The sequence below is a fragment of the Lolium perenne genome, chromosome 7, assembly GCF_019359855.2.
Source record: "Lolium perenne isolate Kyuss_39 chromosome 7, Kyuss_2.0, whole genome shotgun sequence".
Taxonomy (NCBI): Eukaryota; Viridiplantae; Streptophyta; class Magnoliopsida; order Poales; family Poaceae; genus Lolium; species Lolium perenne.
In genome coordinates, this window is record NC_067250.2 from 189,642,673 (window position 1) to 189,666,869 (window position 24,197).

The 24,197-nt window shown below is 43.9% G+C and overlaps 1 protein-coding gene and 1 long non-coding RNA gene across 3 annotated transcripts; one reads left to right on the plus strand and one right to left on the minus strand.

Annotated features, from left to right (window-relative positions):
- The first annotated feature begins 2,295 nt into the window (after positions 1-2,295).
- Positions 2,296-8,288, plus strand: LOC127326255 (disease resistance protein RGA5). 2 transcript variants are annotated; one of them, XM_051353107.1, is made up of 4 exons: positions 2,296-2,547; positions 3,414-4,243; positions 4,998-7,014; positions 7,229-8,288. In XM_051353107.1, exons 1-4 carry the CDS (start codon positions 2,530-2,532, stop codon positions 7,688-7,690), a joined length of 3,327 nt encoding a protein of 1,108 aa, XP_051209067.1. In that variant the 5' UTR covers positions 2,296-2,529; the 3' UTR covers positions 7,691-8,288. The 2 variants fall into 2 exon arrangements, with proteins under 2 accessions (XP_051209067.1, XP_071680798.1); XM_071824697.1 differs by having other exon boundaries at positions 2,308-2,547; positions 2,818-4,243.
- Positions 8,289-11,430: 3,142 nt separating this feature from the next.
- LOC127326254 (uncharacterized) lies at positions 11,431-15,920 on the minus strand. Its single transcript, XR_007867746.1, has 2 exons — positions 14,933-15,920; positions 11,431-14,847 (listed from the first exon to the last, which is right to left on the minus strand). It is a non-coding gene; the product is annotated as an uncharacterized lncRNA (long non-coding RNA).
- Between the last annotated feature and the right edge of the window lie 8,277 nt (positions 15,921-24,197).

Consider the following 24,197-nt stretch of genomic DNA (forward strand, 5'->3'; position numbering starts at 1 on the left):
AAATGACCCTCTGAAACCGGTATAGATGAGCGTTTTTCTACTAGTGGTTATAGTGAGATGAGAAAGGCAAGTATGTGCAATCTCTCGTGGCATCTGCATCCAAGTATGTTAGAAGCTGCATTGAGCGGGTAAAGCCTAATTCCGGCAAAGCCTGATTCTATCTTTGTTTTCACATGATGTTGGCGGCGTCTGCTGGACGACCGATGGTCATGGCACGAAATAAGTAGGCAATGCGATGTGCAAGAATAAGATGGATCATGAACATCCTGTCCTGTTGTAAATGGTGCTACAAACATATACTATCTGTTCAGGAGCACCAGTATAGTTATGGTCCTGTGGTCGGGAGTGATGTTTTGGCACATGGGAGCGTATGCTCCCTTTATCTTGAAATGCATGTTAGACACATTTTAAAATGTCAAAAAAATTAAAATAAAAATTTCGCACGTACATCTTCATGTGCTACGCGCTCACAAAGTCGTTTCATGAAAAATCAACATGTCATGTGGCGTGTGTAAAAAAGACAAAATTCGGTGCTGAAACAAAGGCTTGTCACAAGATAAATTTTCTCTTTTTCGCTTAGACTACAAAAAATATTATTTTTTCGTGAAACTTGACGAATACACATATGTTATGGAGATGTACATGTAAATTTTTTGTCAAAATTTTTTAACACTTGGAAATATGTTTTTATGGTAGAGGGATCATACGCACCCGGGAGCCGAATTGAGTTTCTGTGGTCCTTTGAACGCGGAGAAGACATGAATACGCTTGTTTGCATCGTGAACACATACTTCTTTTTCTTTCCATAAAAGACGCTTCATTACTCAAAATATTTAATTATTACACTCAGATTCTGCATAACTAAGATACGCACATCCGTTCGAGTATCAAGTCTGGACAAACAAAATATAAAAGATCGATCGAAAGAGCCAAACTAGACTATGCTTCGTTGGCTTCAATCCGTCTAATATGCAGTCACGCATGTTGAGAAATAAACTCATTGACCGTGTTCTTCAACCGTGTAGACACCTCCATAAAGAGATCTCGGTCCTCCAAGCGCTGAAGTGGCGACCATGAACGGAGCAAAGCCGTACATCGGTAAATGACCTGCATGAGAGAAGAATTCTTGTCATTGAAAATCTTATCATTCCTACATAGACATAGCGTCCATACAACAACAATCGCGCTTACTCTGATAAGCGCTTTATACCTAGTATCTACCCTATTTAGCCATTTGCCAAATATATTTACAACGCTACGAGGCGGGTATAAGGTAGAACCCATCTAAATGATTGACCATATAGATCTAGCAAACCTACAGTTGAAGAAAAAGTGTTTTATTGTCTCATCTTGATGACAGAAAACACATTTCTTACAACCGTGCCAGTTGCGTTTAACAAGATTATCTTTGGTTAAAATCACCCCGCGACGAAGGTACCATGCAAAAACTTTCGTCTTCAGTGGTATCTTCGTCTTCCAAATGTATTTATTATTAATAACCGGTTGACTAGGAATGGTAATCACCATATACAATGAATTGACCGATAACACACCGTTCTTGGTGAGGCTCCATCTAAATTCATCAGGGATAATTGTACTGAAGCTAACCTCTATAGCAATTCATTCTAACTAGTGAGCCGGGGCCAACCAGGTCACGCCTGAACGTCATGGAGGGAGGAGAAGTTTCCATAACGTTCTGTATGGTGTATCTCTTATAACGAACAATATTGTATAAAGTTGGATATTATTCCCGAAGAGTGGTTGTTCCCAACCATCTATCTTCCCAGAACCTAATCTCCGTCCCATTCCTTATGGATAATGAACCAAAAGGAAAAAAAATGCTTCTTAGTTGCCATAATATCAGCTCAAAAGTGAGAGTCTCTGGGTTTCCAAAATACCTAAGATAACGTTTTTGACCTCACATACTTTTTTCTTAATAGTTGTTGAACACATCCTTCTGCACCGCATTCTGAAGGTAGAATTGGAATAGATCATAAAGTTGATATTTTTTTACCAATACAAACTAGAAATGCGTGATAAATTATGGGAACACGCAGGATCAAGTGAAACAAGTACTCCATCCGTTTACAAATATAAACTACCAGTAAACAGAGGAAAAAATTAAAAAAATTAATTAAGAAAAGAACCTGGTTTTGAATTAAGAAAACCAACCGGTCCGAGTACAGAGATCAGATAATGAACTGACATTGAATTAGCAAAGCAATGAACGGGCACGAGTACAAGGTCCGATACATTAATCTGCAGAATTGTTGATGAACAGTTTTCTAATGCAACATATGTAACGGCCAAGGGATCAAAGCGGTCAAGCCTACTTCCGTCTGGAAAAGGAGGCCGAAGGAGAACTCCCCAAGCCCCGCCGCCGCCTGCCTGCATGGCTTCCCTGCCGGATCTCCCTTCCCCATTCCCATCCCCTCGTCCTCCCCACCGGAGCGCGCGGCGGCCTCAGGCACCCCGGGGAACGCCCGGCATCCTCTTCCTCGTGCGGCTCCTCCGGTGATCGATCGACTTATGCTGATCCGCTCGGAGGTATTTTTTTGCTCTTTTTTTGTGCACAGTTCTTGAGGTTGTGGAAGAGGTGTGGCACGAAGAAGCAGCAGCTAGCTGGAGACATGCGGATAATATGCAATTATGTCAGACAATTAGTACAGTAGTTCTTTTGCGACGGAAAATGTGTAGCATTAGTACAAAACTGCAATACAACACTAGCATTTCTTCAGTACTTGCGTATTTGGTGATTAAACTTTTATTTCTCACTCTGATAGACGCACTTTTGTTGATTCGACGTTTTGTACATAGGCTGGAAGGTGTCCACTGCTTCCCAGAATCGCCTAAACCTGTTCCAACTTGCATATTGATATAGTTCCTGAAAGGAATCAGATTCGTATGTCGCCTTCAGAGCATTTTCCCTGGGAACCAATACTTGAATTTTGTACTAGTAAACTGTAGGGCCACCACGAATGGAAGACAGAGATGTGGTGATCTGTGTGTGCAACAACCACAAACCACACTGTTTATTTATTTAGTTATTAAGCCTGTGCCGAGTCTAGTCGTCAAGTCAATGGCAAAATGAACACAATGATGCATGGCTCCGACCAAACAAAAGAGAATAACTTTGGTAGGCGCTTTCCTTGCAATTTCTCCTCAGTCGACTAGTCATCAAGTCAATGGGCAAAATGAACACAATGTCTCTCACAATTCACAATGATGCTGAAGCATGGTTCCGACCACACAAAAAGAGAATAATTTAGGTAGGGGCTTTCCTTGCAACTTCTTCTCAGCAAGGAAGGTCCAAAAGCGTGTTTCTTGTCCCTGACTGGACCAGATACCTTTGGGGAAGAAAAACACAAACCTTGATGCAATCACCACATCACTTGTAAAATCTCGCATAGCAGGACGCTAGCTGGCTGGTGATAGAGCAAACGATGGAGGCTGCTCTTGTCACCGTTTCTATGGGGGTGATCAAGCCCCTCTTGTCCAAGCTCTTCAAGCTGCTGGGGGAAGAGCACGCCAAGCTCAAAGGCGTGCACCGAGACGCCAAGTTCATAGGAGATGAGATGCACAGCATGCAGGCTGCGCTAGAGACTCTCGCGGATGAAGAGCAACTCGATCCTGAGATGCGAATTTGGAGGGATGCTGTCCGCGAGCTTTCCTATGACATGGAAGATTGTGTTGATGACTTTGTGGCTCGTGTCGACCATGATCATGATGGGCGCACGGCCTTTAAGAAGTTTGTTGACAAGTTGAAGAAGCCGAAATATCAACATCGGACTGCTAATGAGATCGGAAAACTCAAGACCCGTGCAACTGAGGCAAGCGAGAGGCACAAGAGGTATAATATTGTGCGGCCAACATCTGACATTAGCACTTGTGCCATCGACCCCCGGCTGCCTGCGCTTTACGTGGAGGCTGATGACCTTATCGGCATTGATGGTCCTAAGGATGATATCATTGACTGGTTTCAATGGGAAGCTACTTCCACACAGCTTCAAGTGCTTTCTATTGTTGGTTCTGGAGGTCTTGGTAAGACTACTCTAGCAAACCAAGTCTATCATGCAATTCGAGGCCAATTTTCATGTGCAGCTTTTGTCTCTGTTTCTCGGAAACCTAATATGAGAAAGATTCTAAGAGATATTGCTAAAGGAGTTGGGGCCACAGACAATACACAAGATGATGATGTGCAGCAACTGATTGATAAACTCAGACGTCATCTCAAAGATGAAAGGTAATCCTGATCACTGATAGTAATGTATTTGAATGCTGGTACTATCTTTACAAATTATTTGTTTAAGGGATTTGATTTGCTACATGTTTTGTTGCAAAGGTAATGAACATAGGCACAAGTTATCAATATTTAAACAGCAAAATTTATGCAACTGAGAAGCACATGCATCAATCCATTCGTAACAATCAATATTAGTCTGGTAATTTGCAAGGTTTGGCAACATACAATATTAGTCTGGTAATTTCATTGCGAGATGCTTATTCTTATTGAGCTTTTCACTCACATAGAAATTGAGTGTGAGAATTTCAACTTTTAAGTTCAGGCGATTCTATAGGAAACTTATACAAAATTTGGGTATATCTAATTGCAGTTTATACACAAATGTCTTGCCCATCTAATCTTTCGCTTGTTTCACTCACAACCTCTGAAGCGAAATAGGTCATCTCTCTGTGTAACCTGCAAATGTACATGCATATTTTGAGCTAGAGTCTCAGGGGATTAATTAACTATTATAATTGAAAACATATAATTTAGACATTTGTATTCACTGAAACTAATTCGAACGCTAGTACCTTCACATGTTCAGGAATTTGGTTTTACATAATTTTGTACGTGGAACGGTATTGGTGCTTCTTGCAGGTTGAAATGCAGTAAACATGGAGATTTAAATTACTATGCCGATGCCTAAGATTTTTTATTTCCTAGTTACCTGGAGAACTTGACTTATGTACTAGGTTTAATTATTGTGCTGCAGGTACTTCATTGTCATTGATGATGTGTGGAGCGCGGAAGAGTGGAAAACTATCAGCCTTGCATTACTGAATAATAATTGTGGGAGCAGAATTATTACTACAACACGTAATAATGAAGTTGCTTCACGTTGTTCATCGCGTGTTGGTCGTGTTTATGAAATGGAACCCCTTAGTTTTGGGGACTCCAAAAGTTTGTTTCTGAGAAGAGCATTTGGTCCCGAGGATTCAGGCTATTCTCACCTGGAAGAAGTCTCAAATGAGATAGTAAGAAAATGTTCCGGCATACCATTGGCTATTATTACGGTGTCTAGTTTGTTGGCTGGTCAGCATGCAGAAGATGAGTGGAAAAGGGTGTTGGCTGCTATTGGTTCTGCTCTTGCAAAGGACCCTGGTGCTGATAAGATGACAAAGATATTATCTCTGAGCTACTTTGATCTTCCTCACCATCTGAGAACTTGTTTGTTGTACTTGAGTATGTTCCCAGAAGATTCTACTATCCACAAACAACATTTGATACATATGTGGATTGCTGAAGGATTCATTCGTGAAGAACAAGGGCGAAGTCGACATGCAGTAGGCGAGAGTTATTTTAATGAGCTCATTAACCGATGCTTGATCCAGCCAGTTGATGCAGAGTTTGACCAGGTGGAATCATGCCGAGTTCATGACATCATTCTTGATTTCATCACATGCAAGGCTGCTGAAGAGAATTTTGTCACTTCATTCAATGATGTTGAACATGGGCATAACTCACATCGCAGAGTCCGCAGGATCTTTGTTGGGAATAGCAATAATGAAAAGGTTACCATAGCGGCAAGCCCGATTCTCTCTCATGTTCGGTCACTCATTGTATGTGTGCAATACCCGCAAGTTTCTCTGTTGGCTTTCCCACCAGCTCTTCGTGTCTTGGACCTAGGAAAGTGCTGGTGGTTAGAAGATCATCATATTGCAAGTATTGAAAAGTTGTTTCTTCTTAAATACTTGCGCCTTGCAAATGTTACCCTCCTCCCAAGAAAAATTGGAGAACTGCAGTATTTGGAGACACTAGACATAACAAAAACCAGAATTCTAGAACTGCCGTCAGCTGTTACATGCCTTCAACGGTTGACCAGTCTATATATTCATGTCCACACTAGCTTTGTAGACGGAATGATTGGTAAAATGCAAAGCTTGGAAGAGCTAATGACGTTTGGTGTCCACTCCTATGAACAAGGGAAGTCACTGCAAGAACTCAGCCAGCTAACCAAGCTGTGGAGATTGGAAGTACTACTAGGGTTTGAATTGTGGGAAGGAACAGGTCAAATTGAGGACCTTCACAATAACATCGGAACATTACTATCTTCATGCAACCTTCGTCATCTGCACATCCGCAAGTGGAGCTCGCCCTTAGCTGTGAAAACGTATTTTCCACTGTCACTGGAGTCATGGTGCCTGGCAACTCCTTGTAGCCTTCGGGAGTTCTACATCACATACTGCTATATTGACAAGGTTCCAAACTGGATGAGATTGCTCGGAAATCTTAGGGAATTAGAGCTCTACGTTGTCACTGTGAGACCAGAAGATGTTGTGATCCTTGGCTCAGTACCAACTTTGCTTTTCCTTACACTTAAGACTTTCAATGGCACCGATGGAAGAATTCTCCTTCATGGGTTCAGTAGCTTGAAATATTTGTGTCTGGAACTGCTCTACTGTGGGACCTCACTCGAGTTTGAACCGGGATCAATGCCAAGGCTTGAGCACCTCAAGCTTGAGTTTCGTGTGCATCGGATTGATTGCCTGAATGGTTCTTCCAATTTTGGTATCCAACACCTCTCCGCCCTCCGCAAAGTTGAGGTCTGTATTTGTTGCAACTTTGGCAACAGCGAAAATCCGTTGGCAGGTGTGGAATTTTGCTTTGGCAAATACATTGGAAGCCTTATCGAAACTGTCATCATGACGCATCCCAACTGTTCCAGTCTCCTTTCAGAGTATGGAAATGTATCATATGCAAGTGTGGACTGCGAACATTACACAACAATTGTAAGTTCTCTGCCAGAATCCCTAGCATTGATTACTTTAGTTAATCCTATTATTATGGAGTAGTTTGCTAGTACTACTACTATATATTTCTTTCTTCCCATCCCGCGAATTCTTGGCTAGCCGTTTAATTAAATAAATCTATGTGTGTTACTTTTGGGGCTTTGTTTCCCTTTTCTTTTGTTGTATGAACCTTTCATCCTGTTATTTCAAACAGGTTGGGACGGACTATGAGAAGGAAGATGAAGTAGGACAAGATGCGGGAGCACACCACTGGCATGTGGGAGGAAACCACCCGCGAATATCATTTGGTTACACACAAAATGTAATTTCTCAATACTCATCCACCCCCGAAGGTGTGTTCTTCAGGTGGATGACCTTGATGGAGACTCACCTGCTGCCGAGACCGGTTATCCACAAGCGCCGCCGCAGGACGGCGCTGGAGAAATCCACGCTCAGGACAAGCATCCATGTTGCGGCACGGGATAGTGGACGCCCTGACAGTACCATTCGAAGATGCGCAAGGGTGCTGCTTCGTCAGATGGGGATCTTTCAAGAGGATGAGGAGGCTGCGATCTCAGAAGAGGATCTTGATCGCTATTGGAGAGAGTTTGATCACCCTCTCGCCGAGCCCCAGATGGCGGCTTTGGCGGCTCTGTCTAGTTGGTCACTTCCTTGACGAACAACTGATGGAGCAGACTGTGGTTGCCACCGTGGCCACCAATGGTTGTGTCCCTTGTTCCTAGCGGATCCTGCAAGCATGGTGGTCATAAAGCGGGGTGGAAGAAATACATGGCGCGCCTTGTTTCTGCCAAGTTCGGTGAAAAACGATACCCTGTACATATTACAGGTCATGACTGAGCCCGGACAACACCGGCCGGACGGTAACACTTCTGTGATTGTTCACCGGCTACTTCCGTGTTGCAAGGGTGCTGATGAAGTTATCGTGATCGACGATCCATAGCAGCATAGCATGTAACTCATTTGATAGATTTAGTTACAAATCACAGGCCTGACGAGTGACAGACTGTGGTGACCCAGCATACCACTGCATGGTGTAGTATGCAAGTCTGATATAACACCAATGGAACACCGTTCCACTAGTATTATATCGCTCAGAGTGGTACAACAGAAACATATGCGGGTCCAAGGCAGGTCTATAGAATTACATACAGATTCTGTTACATAAGATCAGCACAGCCTCCTACTTTACAATGAGGTAAATCTGTAAATAAACTCCAGAAGAACGACTCGTAGTCTAATCCTATCACGAACTCTGTTTGTAGAGTATTTGACTAGCTATAGGGGCTATGAATAGATTCTAGCTAAATAGGAGCTAGGTTTAGGAAACTAGTTCTTTTCTATTGCTAAACTAGGTTTTACCATTGTTGGATGTGGTGTTTGACTCTTCTGACAGGTTCCTGTTCCTTGAAGTAGTTGTTGACTCCTCGGTCTTTGAGTTGCACTGTAGATCCTCCTTCGATGCCTCCATATCTAAGCAGGAGATTTAAGAGTGGGATGAGTACGAGCGTACTCAACAAGTTCATTATAGGAAAGAGGTGTTTAATGCACTAGCTACGGCATTAGACCAGAAAGTCTAATACCAATGCAAGTTTTCATAACCATTTCTTCAAAAGGTTGCTTTTATTCAGAAGAACTATGTCCGTCAGCCTTCACCGGTTTACTAGAACTTCATGGAGCTCCTTTCCGGCAGCGTTCGCAGTTCCATATCCCGGAACAGGGAGTGACTGGTCACGATTCGTTACACTCTGCAGAGGTGTGTTGCTTTACTCATAAGAGATCTTAACCTTGGTGCCAACCGAGTCTATAGTTCTCGTCCACACTTCCTTTGGTGTGAGGCCCGGTATAAGGTCATAGCCAATCATATTCCTCCGCTACCTCGCACACCCACCCTTTGCTGAATCCCCGACCCTGGGTCCTCGTCGGTCCCATTATTCCCGTATTAGGGTGGACCCCGACCACGACGACAGTCTGGGATCGAACCAAACTCCTTCGCCGAAAGATGCAACCCCTCATAGACCGCAATACCGTGGGGACTTAGATGGCTTCCCCAACCTACCGCTTGCACTTCGGCGACAAGTGTGCTACGGACAAAGCCGTGGGGACTTAATTGGCTTCCCCAGCCTACCGCTTGCCCCGACAGATGACAAGTGTGCTACGGTAAAGCGCGTCCGTTGATGTACAAGAGGTGGAAATACGATTGACTATTCCGTCCCACTCCAGATCTTATGGTTAACACGGTTATTACGGCACAAGAATCACTGGACGACATTTGTTGTTTAATCCTAGATGGATATAAACCCTTGCAATGGAACCTCCACCATATCAACACAATCCATGGTTCCATTGCCCACCACATAGTCATATTCATAGTTATGAAAATAGTGGTTTTGGTTTTTATGCAATAGTGATAAACATAGTACTTTGCAAGTAATTTATTAAAAATACTCAAATGGCATGAGCAAGTGATGAACTTGCATTTCTTTACTGCAATATTATGCAGTCAAGGTCTTCGATACGCAATAACTCCAAATTCTGAAATAGCATCATCGTCTGGTAAGGACGATGTTTAAAAGATTGGCAAGGATGCAATAATGCATACGTATGAGATGCAATCGCTCTAAACGTGACCTAACCCCGATGATTTAGGATTAGTGAGTGGTAATGATTAGTTCAGGGTGTGTTGCACTTTTAGAGTGGTTCACAAACAAGGTTCTTATTCAGGTTTGTGTACTTGGTATTATAAATAAGCAATGCAATATATCACAATAATAATATTACAAGCACACATCAAGGAGAATTGGTATAATCCTAACATGTATTGAATAGTGGTTGATGTAAGCACTATATGGCATGGTTAATGATTAATTATCATATACTTCAAAAGAATAACTTTTGAAGAACATGTTCTTTAATAAAGAACAAGTATAATAATTAGGTTTGTGAGGTTCTATGGTTTTCTATGGTTCCAATTGGTTTCTGGAGTAAGGATGAGATGGATCACAACATAGTTGGATTTATCAAAAGCTAGAGATCTTATGGTTTTAGTGAAGCATATCATAAGCAATTTATTATATATAGGTGCTATCAAGATTGGTATACCATGTTGGCGATAGTTAGCTAGGGTTTATGGATCCTTATAAGTAGGGTTGATGGCTACCCCCTATTTACTTCAAAAGAATAACTTTTGAAGAACATACTTCTTAAATAGTAAGAAGTATAGCAATTAGGGTTGAGGTGGTCTAGGTTTTACTGTTGGTTCTATTAAATAAGGAATAATTGGCTCCTAAATAGGATGGTTCCACTAAGCAATGCATAAAATTTGGTATAGTTGCTATTGGAGTTCATCACAAAGGTGTGATGCTAAATAGGAATGATTAAGGTTGATAAGTTGGATTATAGGAACTAGGGTTTACACTTGGTTGACCTTACTTGATTATTTAGGTCTGATGAAGATGAACACATGGGATACCCATCTATTAGTGATAGGTCTTCTACATTTTATGTGGCCAGGACAAGTATTTAGTTGCTACTATGGTTCTATGCTTTGAAAGGAAAGTATCATGATCACATGTTCTAATCTAGGGTTTAGGTTTAGAAACAAATTAAGGTTCATATGAAGTAATGTAGGCTTCACATGTAATAATGGAACTAGGGTTCCTAATGGAGTTAGGGTTTTAGGAATCACATGAAATGATGAGGTTATCACTTTATTTATAATGGAACTAGGGTTTCCTAATTACCCTATAATTCTTGGATTAATAACTTCATTAATAAAGTTGAAGTTATTAATTACTTTGAAATAAAAATATTATTGGAGTTGTCTTTTTATTATTTCTAAAGAATTAATAATTAAGGTAATTATTAATTAGGGTTTAAATCCTTCTGATAAGGATTTGTCAAATTAACAAATAAAGAAAATTAGTTTTAATGTTTTCTTTATTTATTTACTGGTTATTTATTTAATTTGGAAAGTTTTCCTAATTATTGAATTTTAATTGAATTTAAAATTAATAAATCTACTAGTACAAATGCCCGTGCTTTGCCACGGGTTTTCAAATTTCATTTCTCGATACACATATATAATTCACAACTCATTATGAAATTCAAAACAAATCAGGGATATTATAATGTATTGGATCATGATAAATAGCGATCGCAGTAACAATACAACATTGTTGTGTATCTGCGTGATTCCAAGTTCTAGGTCTTATTATTACTCTTCCGCGGTAAGTCTCACACCTATGTTCTGGAACGTCATAATTGTCAACTCAACAATATCTCCCTTTGGATGTATTATTGTTCGACAAAACATGGGTGCTTCAAGCAAAAGTATTAACTAAAGGAATATTTTTTTCTGATTAGTCCAAGCAACACTTTGATATTCATAAATATCTAGAGACAACCCTGGATCATAGCCTTCTGTGTCAAACATACAAAAAGGGCTCCTCATTCTTTGCAGTAAAGAGGGAATTCTAACACTTATTTTTTCTAGAAACACTTTGCAGAAAAGGAATGTGAACGATGTAAAACCGACCGCCTCCTCACTCTCTCGAGCTCACCCATTTTATCAAGCTCCACCACTCTCTCGAGAAGACCGAGCGGAGACCGGTCCCTCCCCTTTCTCTCCATCATCGGTGTGAGGATCGCCGTAATTCCGCGTTCGGCGACCTTCGGAGACCACACCTAGTAGGCTCATCGTCAGACACCAGCGCCGCATCATCGTCTCCATGGCCGTCCTCCGTCCAAGACCATGGATCTGGATGTTCGTGGTCGCTCCCGCCTCTATCCACATCTTGGTGGTGCCGTCACGAAACTCCGATTCTAGCCACGTGACTCGGCATCGACATCCTTACTTTGGCAAAGAGACCTTCACTGACAAGGTACTGCTTTCCCCTTAACTGAAATATGATATTACTATTTTCAATTCCCCAATTGGTATGTTCCTTTTAGTCAACTTGCCTATGCTTACATCAAATTGTTAGCAGAAAACATGCTCGTGCGCTGCTATGGGACATATCAAATTGTTAGCATAAAATATTATGTATATGTGAAATATCATGATCAACTCATCACTCATTTGATCCACATGTGTTAGTAATTAGTTGTAGGTACCATATCCAGATCAGCATGATTCAGACAACAACATATTACTAACACCGTCACTTGTAATATCCTACACTGCAAAATATGAATCAGTCTTCTCAAGAAAGTTACTTGTAATAGCGTACACCGTACATAACATTCTCTAACTAACCAGCGTCAGAATATCATCGAAATCAGCATATTCTTATATCTTCTAAATGATGGAAAATATATTCATCTTGTTTAGCACTGACAATGATAAAAATTATTAAACAACACTTCAGTATGACTATGTATAAAGCAAAGAACTACCGATCTAACCCAATAAGAATAACAATGATAAGGTGAATACACAACATAAGTGTTGATAATGCATTATTCTTCTAATAGTGTTTATCTATACCCAAGACAAAGAAATCTTGTTTTTTACAAGTTTTGACTTGTACGTAAAAAGTATGTTTCCTCGTACCAAATGCAAGCAGTTGCGGAGATTTCCTGGTAGAGTGAACAGCTAAATAAAAGTAATCAATCCACATACAGAGGATGATGCTATGACAGTACGAACCAAATCTGGAACAAATAAATTACCTCTCTTGTAATTATGTGTAGGTGTATCCTTGGTTTGCTTCACTTTTCTTTAAGTGTGCGCATATTATGTTAATCATTATTCCAGATCGTGTGCTAGATCTCTGAATGTAAATTTTGCTAGATCCTTTTTTTCTTCTTTGATACTTGGACTGCAAGTGTGGAACAAGCAAGGAGGTTTTTATATGAAAATTGTAATTGCATCCACGTTCAACATCAGAAGCATTTTGAAATCTTAAATACGTATTCCAAGAAGCAGTCTGCTAATTCTTAACAACTGTATAACATATGATCCCCAAAATGAATAGCAACTGTACACTCCAGTAAAAAAAATAACAAAAGAGAAATGTGAATGAAAGTATGAAAGTATGAAGAAACTGGAGTAAATAATAGAGTCCTACAAGTCTGCAGATTTAGTGTAGTTACTCAAAGTTATCAACAATGTATAAGTAGAAAAGTAAAAGGGACAACACATATAACTTATAATTTAGTTCCATGTACATGATAACAACCACATCCGATAACTATTAGGAGGAGGATCATACATATAAATAAATGGCTGAAAATATTATGAGGTTGTCACGACGAAATATCTTAAAATATCAAGAAAACTGGCAGCATCTGGATTATACTTTTACAGTTGTCAATTTTTCATTAGTTGAAATGTAGAAACCATCTATATACGTCAACTTTCTTGATATCCATCTCAGACTTTTCTCATCTCATTGTTCTTTCCTGCTAGTATGTTCACCTTTTCACACTTCTATCCGAATTCACTCACACAAAAAATTTGAACACCAGTATAGTGAGATACTTTTTAGATCGCACCATATAATAACAATGCCAAACAACGCAAGGTATTTGCAAGGTTTCAACTTAACCTGTGTAGGATGCCAAGTAGATAAAGGCAAATGAATGTAGCACACGATGGGTCACATACCACTGTGACTTCCTTCATTTGACAGAATGTCCTTAAGCTGCAGGACAAAATGCAAGAATTTCATTTCTACATGGAACTCCTAAAACAAATAATTGGCAAAGGTTATCTGGTGGAGAAATGAACCAGTGCACGGCAATTGGCGCTTCCAGTAGTGGTAGATACTGCTTAGGCATATTTGCTTGTTAGAAACGGTGCAGAAATTTTGGCACACTTGTCATTTAGCAAAATGATGTGCTAGTTAACTGCTGACAATGCAAATATTTCAAAACAGCATATCCAAAACTGATATCATCAAGAGTTGGACTGCCGTTTAGCTCTACTCCTAATGTTCAAGACAGATAGGAATAGCTTATACTTTACACTTATCTTCACTTATGTGATAGGAATCCGTATAAATACACCATCAAAATGTGTAACATAAAGAGAAAAAATAGCAATGGCATTTCATGACATAACCACAAGGTTTAGTAATCTCTACACCATATTGAGTACGTCTTGAAGTTTATACAAGCATTTTTCTCTATACACCAGTTCATGTGACTAAATAGTTGGGAATTATAGGTGGCCATGTACCCTATGTAGTTGTAAGCTTCTATCTGATGAAGAGCACGTGTTAAACTCATTACAAGCAGAACTTCTAGACACGTATGATGTCTTTCATAAGATCAATCGGTATTCTAGGGATTATATATGTTCGATTTTTCCATACTACAATGATGTTCAAATTATCACAGCGAGCAGTGTGAAGAATAGAACAAGATAACTTCACTAAAACATTACATAAAATGGATCATCTGTACATTAAGATCCAGGTTTCATTCTAATGAGGCCAGATATGTACCTTGTCGATGCAGTGGTCGTGGTTGTTGCAGCAAACGTCGAGGTCGTCGCTGGGCTCCTCCCCCTCGCATCCACTCCAATCACGGGGAACAGTCGCTCACCCCTTGAAGTTTGGATGCTAAATTCTGTTACATTCATCATCTAAAAACAAGTTTTGTATATTTACCAATTTCATAAAGAGAAATATATTTCTTTTTTTGTTTTTGCCACCATTGTTAGTGCCAGAGGCAGCCAGTGACTTGATAGTCTAGCTTTTGTCAAACTTTAGGGATTGTTTAGCTCATCAAGAAAGTACACTGTGTAATCAGAATGGTCACTCTTACTCAACTATCTCCAGCTTCACCAAGATACTAACTGAAACCAATCTGTTGGATCATAAGAAAATAGGTCTCTGAGGACTTGATGGTCTACCAACTGCTAAGACAAAAAGAAGGTACTTGTGGTAATTACCATTGAATAAAACTTTGAACATATGAGCATGAGTCCACTGTATTGATCAAGTCAGATTCTATCTTCTGAATTAATAAAAAAATCGTGTTATTCTCTCTCCTTTGCTCTGTGAAGTTGGCCTTCAGAATCAAAGTGCAAGGGGAAGTGAAGGTTTTCAAATAATAACATCGCTTCTGAATTAAAAAGGTTCTTGAAAGGTTGCCATCTTCAGAAAGAGGCGGTTAGTCACTTGCGTATTCTAATTACTCTCTATTCTTTCCAATCCATTGGTCCAGCATAATGAGAAACAAATAACTGAGGCTTCTTCCAAGAGAAGTAAAAGAAACGGACATAGGCTTCGTCCACGAAGCCGGCACAGTGACAAACTGAAGCCGTAAATGCATCCCGTCCAAAGCTACAACCACTATCACCTCCGTCACGAGCAACACGGTGGCGATCAAGACCCAAGCACTACATCGTGCAAAACGCAAAACGGGAGAGATCAGTTCACTTTACCTTGGACTCACCGTCGAGGACATGGTGGCGCCGCCGTGGAAGAGCAGAGCAGAGAGGTTGGAGGGGCCAGGCCTGGCCTGATCCGGAGGTGGCGTGGTCAGAGAATCCCTACCCGATGGAGTCGAGGACCTACAGGCGGCAGCGCGGGAGAAACATCCAGATCCGGAGACGGCGTGGTCAGCGACTCCTACGTCGGCGGAGGCGTGTACCAGCAGGAGATGGTGCACGGGGTCGGGCTTGATCTAGAGGCGGCGTGGTCAACAACTCCTCCACCGGGGGAGGCGAGCACCAGCAGGAGCCGGCGATCTCGGTCGGGCCTGATCCGGAGGCGGCATGTTAGCGACGACTTCGGCGGCGGAGGCGAGGACGAGCAGCAGGCGACGCCCATGGTGGAACCCTAGCAAAGCGGTCTTCTCACATGGGAAAGGGCAAAACCTACGAAACCATCTCCTCAGGTGGGCTGGCTCCTGTTCAGCGTGAGAGAAAAAAAACGAACCGGTATACACAATGTCAGTTTTACGTCAGATTGGTGGGAGGGCAAAATAGTCTTATTGAAAATATGCTTGACGAAAATTGCGACCGGAGGAAACAGAACCAGTTCCTCCTTTTAATATAGTAGAGATATCTATACCTACTAATAAAGTACGAAGCGTTTCCGCGGTTTCGTCCGTCCTAGGACGCCTTCGTCTGTCGCTGGGTACGTTTTCCTACGCCGGTCGTTCGTTCGTTTTGTAGGCTCAATAGATTTCCTTCGTGTATGCCATCGAAGAGTCCATGTCGGTAACACTAGAGAAATTCGAGGAGATTGAAACGGACACGACGGTGGCTCCTTCCTCCCAACCATATATAGGCAGGAAACTAACCAAGCGAGGCCGCCTCCCTTGGGGAACCGATCGGCCCCCTCCTCGATTTGCAAGACCGATGAGGTCCGACGAGGAGGCCTTCTAAACAATCCGACGATGAGCTCCGGAAGCTCGCCTGCAACTTCTAGACGAGGATGTCTTCTAGACGACCCGATCTTGCTCCGGCGGCCCTTCACGGCGTGTCCTGGGGTTGCAGATCTTCTATGTCCTTGCAAGCACGCTACCTAGGATGGGATTCCTCTGCCCAGGCGCGGACACCCTGGCCATCGACCGCTGCCGCCTTCCTAGGATGGGATTCCTCTGCCGAGGCGCGGACACCCTGGCCATCGACCGCTGCCGCCTTCCCGTCTTCCATGATGGCGTCTCAGGTGACCGACTGACCGGCGCAGTGTTCTGGGACAACGCCATGGACCCATGGTCCTGGGAGGTCGCGTCGTGGAGCTCGCTGCCGTGAACGTCGAGCAGTTTTCCGTCAGATGAGATGCATACGAACGGGCCCTTTTTTTTCTTAAAAATTCTACATTGTCCAGAACTCCAGATCGGGGACTGTCTATGTCAGGCATACCTTCATCTATTCTCAAGTTAAAGCCCATGCGGCATGGAGCTGCTCCAATCCAAGAGCCGATGCTTTCAAGGAGACCCAAGTCATCCACTGTATTGTAGCCATGACAAATTCTAACCAATCCGATGCATACAACATCATATTTTAATTTTCTCATGTTAGTAAAGTCACACTACAATCTCGATTCTGTCCGCCGACCAAGATGAAGACGCCGGCCGTTAACCACAGGATCTTGTTGCCTCGTCCTCCATACATCGCCGGTCAAACATATGGCAGGAGTTCGTATTTGGGCATGATGCGATGACGACTGCCCTCGTGAATAGTGGTTGACACCAACGAGGCTACTACGGCAGCTGACAGCTACAAACTGTACAAGATCTGATGGATTTTACGTGTTGCTCGGCGTCTACTGAAATAAAGCAGTAAATCGATGAGTAGGTTGATCAGCTGAAGCCAACGGCCAAATTTTCTTTGCAGTAGTTCGGTGTAGCATCCGATGATGGATTTCTAACAGGAAACTCATTGCCAGCTGGTAGTTTTTGCAGGGGATGCAGATGATTTGTGCCGCGCTTGTCAATAGTGCCAAGTTCCCTACTCAGCTTATTGCATGCGCACATGCTGCCCCCTGTGAACTTTGACATATCAAATATACAGAAGAAAGGCAACTGAACAAGTCTTAGCTTAGCCAACAGATTTTCGACGGAGTAACATCTCTAATCTTGATGGCATGGCATGGCTGCGTGGGAGGATTGACCTGGGCGTTTGTTCTTTTGCCTTTTTCTTCGTTTGAAGCAGAGGCCACACATGTCTCAGATTACACTCGGCTCTCTTTCATTTTTTTTTTGGTTATAAGCACGTTCATGGCTTCTACCCACTGACAGGATCTGCTTGGTTCTGATTTGGTCTGTTTCACATCGAGTCATAGTCATCCGGATCAACCTGCTCCATGCTCTTGGCTCCACCATCGTGCTAGGTCGAGATGCACAGCGGCTGGTGTGTCATGCCTCCGTTATCATACTCAGTTTTCACCATGGTGTTGTATTTGATCTATAGATGTTTAATTTGAATTGCGCTCACTAATTTTGTCAACAAAGCCATATTTTTTGTGGTCTGCTCTATAAGCCTGCTGCCAGATGTACGAAGGTTTTGCACATCGAAGAAATATTTCAACTTATGTTTAATTTTTACATTTGTTTGCATCCGTGACTGCAGAATTGTCATGGGTGTTTCTGCAACGTGGTACTTTTACAACTTTGATTTACTGAACAGAACATAATAAGAATCATGTTGACGACCACATGGATGATATATGCTCGCAAGGCTGCAAAACTAACGGACAAGTAAAGGGGGAGCAAAATTGAAAAAAAATTGATTTCGTATCTTTTTGTTTCGTGCCTTTTTCTCACCCGTTGCAACGCACGGGCAAATTTCCTAGTCTATACCTAATAATAAAAGCAAAAGAGCTTCTTGTTGGTCCATTTTTTATTGCCACTGATTTTTGACTAAATTACAGCAGATGCCACCGCTTAGTCCAAACAAAACGGTTCGTTTTGGTTCGTTCGCTGTTTACATCGTCAGTCGCCCACCTGGGTCTGGCCCGCTTCGTTCATCACGTGCTACCTCAGCTCCTCCGGTCCACAACAATAGCAAATCGAATCTAATCCTCACAACATGCGAGTCAACGAAAAAAACGCTTTTGTTTCTCTTTTTCTTTTCTCCATCACGTGCCTGATCCAGAACGAGTTCCGTATGAACTCGATTCTTCCAAAACGAATCTGGTAGGAGATCGGTCTGATTAATTTCTTGCCTCCTCGCCGCGAAAATCCACCCATATATACGGCCCCTCTCCTCCAAGTTTGATTTCAACAAAATCGATCACAACCGGAGTTCGCTGGCCAACGAAGCTCAAAATCGAGCTTTCCGCCGGCAACGGAAGTCACAAGCAGTAAAATTGAGTAGAGCGGCTCGAGTAGTGGCTCGCCGGAGTGGCCGCCTGCAGAAGTCTCGGTCACGTCCGAGTCATCGCCTCGGCACAGCTCGCGGCTAACCTGCGTGGGCTGCGCGTCCTTGGTTGTGCCTCGCTCACTTGGCGGGCGGGGGCGGTCGCCCTCGTCGTCTCCACGTCTTGCTGGCCGACTGGATCGGACAATGAAACAACGACACGCGCGGTCGCTGGAGAAGTAAACAGAGGCGTTCACTGCTTCACAAGCTACATGATTTGGGGCTTGATTGAAACTCTATCTTTTCCGGGAGGACTGATCGATGGGTTTTTTTTTTTTTTGAGGGAGATCGATGGGTTGTGTAGTCTGGTCATTGTGCGGGTGCGGTGATTAATGGCCCGGGAAGAAGCTGTGTCTACCGTTGGTGATTAATGGCCCGGGAGTAGAAAATTCAGAAGATGACGATTGATAAAAACAAACATCGTTGAGAACATGCTAACAGATCGCATTCAATTTCAGATCATGCAGCCAAGAAGCTAGACATTAGCTCTCACCAACGCTGTGTTTGGATGCATAGAATCATCTATGAAATTGAATTGGACTTCTAGATTCCAAATCCAAGATGGAAATGAATTGGCTCTGAAATAGAATTCAGCTGTTTGGATGTGCTCGGAATTTGATGTTGAAATCGAAGAGTGAATCCAATTCCAAATCTTGTTTGGATGTACCAAAACTAGAATTTGGTGTTTAGTTGAATTGAACAATATAAATTATAAATTTATGTACATGTAAAAAATATATATTAGAATGTATATATATATTATTTAGCACACACAATACAAAAGAAATTGACCACAGCTATCATTGTGCCCGTATTAAAAAAATCGAATAAAGAAAAAACGCTGAGGGCCTCATCCCCATCGTTCCCAGCTCCGGCCAGCACTTGCCGGCGAGGCGGCCTTCGTCTCCGACGCGGCACGCGCCACCGCTCGCCTGGATCCGCCCTCGCCGACGCCATACTCGCCTGGATCCGCCCTCCCCGACGCCGTACGCGCCTCCGGTCGTCGCCGGGAGCCGACGTCGAGCGCCTCCGCTCGCTAGGGCCGAGCGCTCCGTCCGCCGTCCAAGAGCCGACGTACGGGCCTCCGCTCGCGGCCGAGAGCCAACATCAAGCGATGCGTCCGCCGTCCGAAGGCTCATCGGGTTGGAGGCGGCGACGATGACGCGCTCCGGTCGGGCTTGTCGGGATGGAGGCGGCGACGGGCTCCGGTCGGTCTCGTCGGGATGGGGGCGGCGACGGGCTCCGGCCGGTCTCGTCGGGATGGGGGCGGCGACGGCCACGAGCTCCGGCCGGTCTCGTCAGGATGGAGGCGGCGACGTCGACGGGCGCGTCGCTGCTTCCTCTCGTCGCTCGCGAGGAACAGCAGACAGTTTCCGAGCGATTCCGAGGGTCGGACCTCGGAATGTTTCGCGTGAAGTTTACACATACCGATTCGGCCCGTGGAATTTGGGCTCAGTTTCCAGGCTCTGATTCTAAGGCCTATCCAAACGGTGGAAACTGCTCACGAATTCCAGATTTGGTGATTCCAAGCCCAATTCCATGCATCCAAACACAGCACAGGAGAAATTCTTCACACACAGGGGAGGCACGCGCACGCAGACACAAACTCCACCTTGTGGTTCTTGTCGATTGGATGCAGATCTCAGCGAGAACCTCATGAATCTCAGGTAACGGTTGTTCTTCACAGCGCCACAGCGAGACCCGCTCCGGGAAGGCAAGGTGTGCAGGAGCATGAGATCTGACATGCGAACCTCCGACGCCGGGAGTTGTCGAGGAGGAGGTCGCCAAGTAGGGCCGCGATGCGCCGACATGAGATGTAGCGGAACCGAGGTCATCCATTGCTCCGAATCCAACTTAGCGCCGCCACCCCGTCGAGCTCTCGGTAATAGAATTTGGGGATTTCTTACTAGGTCAGAGGTAGGAGGATAAACTAGACGGTTGAGAAAAACAAAATAGTTGGCGTTTTGTAGACCAATTGCAAATTAGACTTCGGCATCTCGGTTTGAACATATAGTACTTCCTGAGATCTAAATTAATTAACTTAATTTTATTTAAATATGGATGTATCTGAATTCGACTATAAACTAGATATATATGTAACTGTACACGGCTTCTCTGAAATGCCAATGAAATTTTAGTTTGTGTGTGTCTGTGTCAATTTTTTTATTTCCGGTTCAACGCACGGGTATTTTACTATCTATACCTACTAATAAAGTACGAAGCGTTTCCGCGGTTTCGTCCGTCCTAGGACGCCTTCGTCTGTCGCTGGGTACGTTTTCCTACGCCGGTCGTTCGTTCGTTTTGTAGGCTCAATAGATTTCCTTCGTGTATGCCATCGAAGAGTCCATGTCGGTAACACTAGAGAAATTCGAGGAGATTGAAACGGACACAGCAGCTGGCTCCTTCCTCCCAACCATATATAGGCAGGAAACTAACCAAGCGAGGCCGCCTCCCTTGGGGAACCGATCGGCCCCCTCCTCGATTTGCAAGACCGATGAGGTCCGACGAGGAGGCCTTCTAAACAATCCGACGATGAGCTCCGGAAGCTCGCCTGCAACTTCTAGACGAGGATGTCTTCTAGACGACCCGATCTTGCTCCGGCGGCCCTTCACGGCGTGTCCTGGGGTTGCAGATCTTCTATGTCCTTGCAAGCACGCTACCTAGGATGGGATTCCTCTGCCCAGGCGCGGACACCCTGGCCATCGACCGCTGCCGCCTTCCTAGGATGGGATTCCTCTGCCGAGGCGCGGACACCCTGGCCATCGACCGCTGCCGCCTTCCCGTCTTCCATGATGGCGTCTCAGGTGACCGACTGACCGGCGCAGTGTTCTGGGACAACGCCATGGACCCATGGTCCTGGGAGGTCGCGTCGTGGAGCTCGCTGCCGTGAACGTCGAGCAGTTTTCCGTCAGATGAGATGCATACGAACGGGCCCTTTTTTTTCTTAAAAATTCTACATTGTCCAGAACTCCAGATCGGGGACTGTCTATGTCAGGCATACCTTCATCTATTCTCAAGTTAAAGCCCATGCGGCATGGAGCTGCTCCAATCCAAGAGCCGATGCTTTCAAGGAGACCCAAGTCATCCACTGTATTGTAGCCATGACAAATTCTAACCAATCCGATGCATACAACATCATATTTTAATTTTCTCATGTTAGTAAAGTCACACTACAATCTCGATTCTGTCCGCCGACCAAGATGAAGACGCCGGCCGTTAACCACAGGATCTTGTTGCCTCGTCCTCCATACATCGCCGGTCAAACATATGGCAGGAGTTCGTATTTGGGCATGATGCGATGACGACTGCCCTCGTGAATAGTGGTTGACACCAACGAGGCTACTACGGCAGCTGACAGCTACAAACTGTACAAGATCTGATGGATTTTACGTGTTGCTCGGCGTCTACTGAAATAAAGCAGTAAATCGATGAGTAGGTTGATCAGCTGAAGCCAACGGCCAAATTTTCTTTGCAGTAGTTCGGTGTAGCATCCGATGATGGATTTCTAACAGGAAACTCATTGCCAGCTGGTAGTTTTTGCAGGGGATGCAGATGATTTGTGCCGCGCTTGTCAATAGTGCCAAGTTCCCTACTCAGCTTATTGCATGCGCACATGCTGCCCCCTGTGAACTTTGACATATCAAATATACAGAAGAAAGGCAACTGAACAAGTCTTAGCTTAGCCAACAGATTTTCGACGGAGTAACATCTCTAATCTTGATGGCATGGCATGGCTGCGTGGGAGGATTGACCTGGGCGTTTGTTCTTTTGCCTTTTTCTTCGTTTGAAGCAGAGGCCACACATGTCTCAGATTACACTCGGCTCTCTTTCATTTTTTTTTTTGGTTATAAGCACGTTCATGGCTTCTACCCACTGACAGGATCTGCTTGGTTCTGATTTGGTCTGTTTCACATCGAGTCATAGTCATCCGGATCAACCTGCTCCATGCTCTTGGCTCCACCATCGTGCTAGGTCGAGATGCACAGCGGCTGGTGTGTCATGCCTCCGTTATCATACTCAGTTTTCACCATGGTGTTGTATTTGATCTATAGATGTTTAATTTGAATTGCGCTCACTAATTTTGTCAACAAAGCCATATTTTTTGTGGTCTGCTCTATAAGCCTGCTGCCAGATGTACGAAGGTTTTGCACATCGAAGAAATATTTCAACTTATGTTTAATTTTTACATTTGTTTGCATCCGTGACTGCAGAATTGTCATGGGTGTTTCTGCAACGTGGTACTTTTACAACTTTGATTTACTGAACAGAACATAATAAGAATCATGTTGACGACCACATGGATGATATATGCCCGCAAGGCTGCAAAACTAACGGGCAAGTAAAGGGGGAGCAAAATTGAAAAAAAATTGATTTCGTATCTTTTTGTTTCGTGCCTTTTTCTTACCCGTTGCAACGCACGGGCAAATTTCCTATAAGGCTTAAATAACAAGTATTAAATAATTGAATTTTTATTAAAAATATAAATTTCATTTTATATTTTTATTGGATAGAGTTTACTTTTATAAGCATTTTGATATCTTATATTTATTTTTCTGAGCTTTTATGTATTTTCTAGATTTATTTAAAGTTGCAGATATTATTGAATTTGAAATAAAAAGGAAATCTGCTAAAGCTACCCAGAACACCCACACAGTCCATGACTGGTGGGCCGTGTCTACGCTGGCGGCCACGTGGTGCCGACGTGGCAACCATGTGCCTCACCGGTGGCCAGTGGTGGTCGCCGCCAGCGATTGCGGTCTCCCGTGAGGCTGAGCGTGGGCTCGTTAGAAAGAGGACGATGAGGCGAACACGATGGTGGTGGCGCCGCCCAGAAATGGTCACCGGAACCTTGCCGGTGGCCATGAACTGCGGCGGTTTTCGGCGAGCGATGGCGACAGCGGCCTACACGGCGAGCTAGGATGCAATAATAGGCTCCTGAGATGCGCATGCTCACCCTGATGGTGAAGGGCTTGAAGAAGAGGTCGATGGAAGACGGAGACGACGCGGCGGTCGCCATTTCCCTCGCGGTACTGCGAAAGGGAACGGCCGAATTTGCTCTCCTCCGAGCTCCCCTTGACGCGCCCATATACCAGATGGACGAGGACGACGAGGCGCACCTCCTGGACCTAACGGCTGGCTCCGGGATGGTTGGAAATGGTGGGACGAGGGGAATGCCGGCGAGCTAGGGTTTCGTTTTTTGGTAGAGAGAGAGAGAGAGAAGAAATGGGTCACTAGGGTTCACCGGGGTATTTATAGGATTGAGGACGGTCGTCGACGGTCGCGGAAGTCCAGTTTGGCGGCCGGGACGTGGCTTCGTTGTCGTGCTGTCGAGCTGGGGCTCGAG

Excerpts from the sequence above, each read along its gene's own strand:
- LOC127326255 (XM_051353107.1), top strand. Across the intron at positions 4,244-4,997 it reads CGTCATCTCAAAGATGAAAG|GTACTTCATTGTCATTGATG; the intron begins GTAATCCTGATC and ends ATTGTGCTGCAG. Across the intron at positions 7,015-7,228 it reads GCGAACATTACACAACAATT|GTTGGGACGGACTATGAGAA; the intron begins GTAAGTTCTCTG and ends TATTTCAAACAG.